The following is a 5,562-nucleotide window of genomic DNA, read 5'->3' as shown; positions in this document are numbered from 1 at the left end:
TGCTATTTAGTATTTTTTACTCTACGAATGAAAGTCAAATTACTATTATTTTTGCAAGAATATAGACATGTAGGATGGATTTTTTGTATTTGTATTGATCTTCCGCCGAGGAATATAGTCCCTCAGTGGTGGTTTCCGCTTGGCGGATTAATATTCCAGTGTGGTCACAGGTGTGTGCTCATTGGGTATTTCAGAACGTCTTCAAATGTGTCAGCCAATCAGAAATTAGGCAGCAGTTTCACGAGACACACAAGTTGACAAGAATATTACGTGATACGTTTGAAATGTGTTGAAAGTTATATTGTACTGTATCAAATGTTTAAGTAAGTTAAATACAGTTGCTTTATAAGCAGTTTCGGTTAAAATAATGTAAAATACGGTTTGCCTTTTTAGTGTGCAGGATGCTGGCCTGCAGGGTTTCACTGTCACGCGCACTCTGGTGGTGGATTCTTCTGTCGTGCACGCACGCGCACACATACGCCTAAATAGACTGCATAACTTGGCCTGTTTGGTTTTGAGATCATTAAAAGGGAGATTGCCATTTATCCTTTGTACTTATATTTTATTTACTTAGAAGAAAGTGATCAAACCAGTATGTACGGTATGTCACCTTGTGTTACCACACTGTTGAATTTTGCATTTCCGGTATAGAATGTTTATTGTAAGAAGGTCTCAGTACAAAGAAATGCAAGTGAGCCCTTTTTCTGGCTTTAGTTTTCAGCTTTTTTTCACAGAAGCTGAGGTTTTAGATTTAAATGTAAATATACAGGATAATCTATTGCCCTGCACTTGGTTGCAAAGCTTGTTTTACTGGAACATTTACAAATATATGACTATTGTGAAACTATAATGACAACTTTCATCTAATTCTTGAATCACTTAAAAGGATTTATTTAGAATGAGTTATTAAAATGAACTCTTACCAGTTTCATCCAAATGTTTGGAGTTGGGTGTAACAAGCTTGTAATCTAATTCATTTTCAGTGCCTTGATTTCCCAATAAACTGCAACATTTGAGGACTTTTATAAAACTTTACTGGAGGGTATGTGTCCATTTTGTTCATGTATTGAAAGCTTGTATATTTATATCAAATACTTGTTGTATTAGTGAGTTATTCGTAGGAATTTATGGATATTCTCTGTTTAGGCTCAGGTTTTCCACAGCTGTTGAGCTCACGGCCGAACAGCCCGTTCTCCCTTGAGTGATTGAAATGTTGGATTTTAAGAACATTTCTTAACATAAGGAAATAACATGGCAAACACAAAGAAATGGTTAGCCCATAACAATATTTTATTATTACTTTTAGTAAATCTTTTGCAGTTACAGGCTTGAACTTAATTTAAAAGTTCAATTTGTGTTTTCAATTAAACAGAAAGTTATGCATTTTAAAATGAAAAATAAATGAATAAACAGAGCCTATGAAAAAAGTTGGTCGAAAATATTTTTGCTTCTATTATTTTTGATGAATTAAATGTCCATCCTGAAATGACTTTAGAAGATAAAGTTTTAGAGGAATTGATGGAGTCTTTCAAAAGTAACTGCATTTTATTTCCCTCCATAAACATGAAAGTGGGACATCAGAGAAGTTCTTGAACACGGAACATGTATGTTGAGTAATTCACATGGGGCCCTCTGTCCTGTCAGACCACCCTCATGTTCTGCTCCTGCTGCACGTGTTGTCATTTCCAGGGTGACTGCCCCCTGGTGGAAGACCCAAACCCTACAGCTGCTTTCGCCCTTACTTCCCATTGCCCTCAGTAAACCGGGACTTGTTACATTAAAATGCTTTGGATTTAATTCATTGCAGTAAGAAATGTAAATAAAGTTGATTTAAAAAAAAAAATCCATTCATGACTGTCTGTTTATTTTAGTGCTCAAGCAGCCACTCGGTCAATCAGGAAACATGATCATAAAAAAATCTGTATCATGACAAATCTAATTGATTACTATATTATTCATAATTAATCATGTTATTTTTAATCATCTGTTTTACAGTCACATATGATTTTTGTTGGGAAATTTATATGCAGTTAAAGTCATGTATGCAACAGCCATTTTAAATGTGTTATTATAATCCATCTTTTCTCTCCGCACTGACTGACGTGTCAATTTGTAATTGAGCTCTTTAAATAATAATTTTACAAAATAAAATTGGCACGGTAACTCAATGTTTAAAAAGTTGTTTATTGTAATTGTGGCATTGTGTTTTGTTCCCTTTAAAAGGCAAACAATCAGCACATGTCAAGAGGTAGAAATTATCAGTCTGAAAAAAATGGGGGACTGACATTTAAACACGCTCACACACTCACACACACACACACACACAAGTTTCTCACTGCAGTACTGCAGACATGCGGTGTAAGCATTTTCTTTATACTTGTACATGCTGGAGGCATTTAACATCCCACTGCCTCTATTCTGTGCACACATGTAAAATAAATAATATGCATCACATTGAAGTGCTCAGAGGATGCTGAAATGATCACCTAATACACTTTTTTCCCCCACTTCCACCTCATGACTGTAACTGCTGATTGGCTGATAATTGTAATCGTTAAAGTACCCCCTTCGCTTTACAAACCTGATAATGTAGTCATTCTTTCTCTCGTTGGGACTACAAAAATGGCCTGCAGGAGAGGGTACATTAGCTGTGAGTGCTGAATGTTGGTTTATAGTTGATGAGTCCTGTGAGTCTATAACAGGCTCAAAAGGTATAGTAACGTTGGCCAGGTGTAAACAGCTGGTGTGAACAGTATCCCAAAGATGTAGTGAATAAAGAAACAAAACAAAAGGACACGGTGTGACGGGAGGGGCAGTTATTTGACCCAGGAGATGTTGAGACAGCGGGCGATGAAGGCGTAGGTGTCTGCCACCTCCTGGATGACCTTGCTGGTGGGCTTCCCGGCGCCGTGGCCAGACTTCGTGTCCACGAGGATGAACAGAGGGTTGGTCTGCTTGCTGCTGCGCCCCACGATGTGCTGCAGGGTGGCGATGTACTTCAGGGAGTGCAGAGGCACCACCCGGTCGTCGTGGTCCCCGGTCAGCAGGAGCACTGAGGGGTACTGGACCCCGTTGCCTTCTGGGATGCGGATGTTATGGAGCGGGGAGTATCTGGAAAAAGGGGAAAGTGCAGATTTCAGACTTTAGCTCACATGTAGGGAAATATAAATAACTTGTGTGTTGGAAGCAAATAACAAACATTAATAGTTCTTAAGAATACCTTAGGAGCAAACTCAAGACCCACCTTTTTCAATTTGGCTTTTAACTGAATTTTATTTAATTCTTATTTTATTGTCTATGTGTTTGGTTTGTGAAGTGAAGTTACCTTTGTGTATTAAAAGTGCTATATAAACAAAGCTTGATTTGATTGGAACTATTGAATATTCTGAAGATTATGTTTTCAACCCAAAGAGTCCTCCCACTGAAAGATTGTGAAATATGATCCCAGAGTGAGCGCCTGGTTTCTGATCACTTACTTCATGAGCCAGTCAAACTGCGGTTTCTCTTCAGAACAGCCGAAGTCTGTGGTCCAGGCGTGTCCGATGGTGAACTTGTGGAACTTCAGCATGTCCATGACGCCCACCTGAGCGACGGCACAGCCGAACAGCTCGGGCCGCTGGTTCACACAGGCGGCTGAGAGAGGCAACAGAGTCAGACACAGAGTCAGACACACAGTCAGACACAACAGTCAGACACAGAGTCAGACACACAGTCAGACACACAGTCAGACACAACAGTCAGACACAACAGTCAGACACACAGTCAGACACAACAGTCAGACACACAGTCAGACACAACAGTCAGACACAACAGTCAGACACAACAGTCAGACACAACAGTCAGACACAACAGTCAGACACAACAGTCAGACACAACAGTCAGACACAACAGTCAGACACACAGTCAGACACACAGTCAGACACACAGTCAGACACAACAGTCAGACACACAGTCAGACACACAGTCAGACACACAGTCAGACACAACAGTCAGACACAGAGTCAGACACAACAGGGGCACTAAGGCTTCCTTCAAAGGCTTTCAATACACTAAAGCAAGGTTTCCAAGCAGTCATGTTGCAAATGATATCTACATTTTGAGAAAAAGTGACAATGGAAATGCAAATAAATGCTTGTTGTCCTTGACTACAGATATGAAATGTTTAATGTGCGTTGTTCCTCAAGGTGAGCAGTAGGTGATGCCATTGGAAAACATGTTGGAAAACATTGCAGAGGACGAGAGCGCAACAAAATGTACTTAAAAGAGCGTAAGTTGTACCAAATATGTTTTTAAAAACCGGATGGAATTATGGCATTGCTGTTGGTTTCATGTATTAATGTAAGGAAGGTAAACTTCATTGAATGCTAATCATGTGCCTCATTTACGTTATCCTTTATTTGCTAAATCTGTTTCCATTGCACTTTGCTTTTACAATAATAATGACTTACATTTATATAAACACCTTTTATCAAAACACCAACTCTTCCATTTCGGCAAAAAGACTTTCATTGTAATCATTTATGATTTGTTTGAATCTTTGGCGTCTCCACTCAGGGTTTTTCATGATGATGAAACAGACCACGAGCCGTTCCTCAGGCAGCTGCCTACATACCTACAAGCAGGCCCCCGTTGGAGCCCCCGTTGATCGTCAGCTTGGAGGAAGTAGTGTATCCCTCCTTCACGAGATATTCAGCGGCGCACTGGAAGTCGTTGAAGCAGTTCTGCTTGTTGGCCAACATGCCGGCTAAAAGGGACAAGTACAAAGTGCGTAAAGGAGGAGTTTGCAATGGTATTACTTTAAAACATCGAGACCACAATCAAGATGTATGAGAACAATTCCCCCCCCACCTTTGTGCCAGGTCTCCCCGTACTCCCCCCCTCCTCGGATGTTGGCAACAGCCAGCACTCCTCCCAGATGTCGGACAAAGATGAGCCGCGACACGCTGTAGCTTGGCGTGATGGAGATGTTGAAACCACCGTAGCCGTAGAGAAAGCCTGGATGGGAGCCGTCCAACTTGAGGCCCTTCTTGTGGACGATAAACATGGGGATTTCTGTGCCATCCTTGGAGGGGTAGAAGATCTGGCAACGACACAGAGAAAGAAACACCGTCAGGAGACAATAAGAAATAAGAGGGAATGTTTCTTAGACACACATGGGAGTGGGGATAACATCAAATACATCTTTCTCAGCATTTGTCATGGTAGAAATGTGGTTTCTGGCTTTTTTTTTCTTTTTTTAAAATCGGCCTGAATCTCAGATAAAGGACAAGAAAATAGTCCCTCATTTAAAAGTATGTCATCTGTCCTTCATGTACTTTCTCAGGTCACTGTGCTCACTGGGAGAACAAAAATACATCTGAAACATAGTTTACAGAAGCTTTACTATCTTTACTTAAAATAAACTATTAATGTTATGTTGAAAATGTGTTTTAATATTCACACTAACTCAAGAAATTGTTCAGGACCAGAACACACCTCAGCTCATTTTTCCCTTGACAATGTCATTAATAGCCGTCAGCGTTTCCGCCCGGGGGCCGTCTTGCCGCCATTTGACGCCGTTAT

At 40.3% G+C, this 5,562-nt stretch overlaps 1 protein-coding gene across 1 annotated transcript in view; it reads right to left on the bottom strand.

Annotated features, from left to right (window-relative positions):
- Nucleotides 1-2,164: 2,164 nt before the first annotated feature.
- prep (prolyl endopeptidase) overlaps nucleotides 2,165-5,562 on the bottom strand; it is a 9,837-nt gene continuing 6,439 nt past the window's right edge. The window contains exons 11-14 of the mRNA XM_010768379.1: nucleotides 4,849-5,080; nucleotides 4,613-4,744; nucleotides 3,477-3,633; nucleotides 2,165-3,111 (exon numbers count right to left, since the gene is read on the bottom strand). Of these exons, the coding sequence (XP_010766681.1) occupies nucleotides 2,817-3,111; nucleotides 3,477-3,633; nucleotides 4,613-4,744; nucleotides 4,849-5,080 (816 nt within the window). The 3' untranslated portion in view covers nucleotides 2,165-2,816. The remainder of the gene's footprint in view (nucleotides 3,112-3,476; nucleotides 3,634-4,612; nucleotides 4,745-4,848; nucleotides 5,081-5,562) is intronic.

This window comes from Notothenia coriiceps, unplaced genomic scaffold (genome assembly GCF_000735185.1).
Source record: "Notothenia coriiceps isolate Sejong01 unplaced genomic scaffold, NC01 NC01_scaffold00005610, whole genome shotgun sequence".
NCBI lineage: Eukaryota > Metazoa > Chordata > Actinopteri > Perciformes > Nototheniidae > Notothenia > Notothenia coriiceps.
Note: the sequence above shows the minus strand (reverse complement) of the source record. Positions and strands in the feature narration are given on the sequence as shown.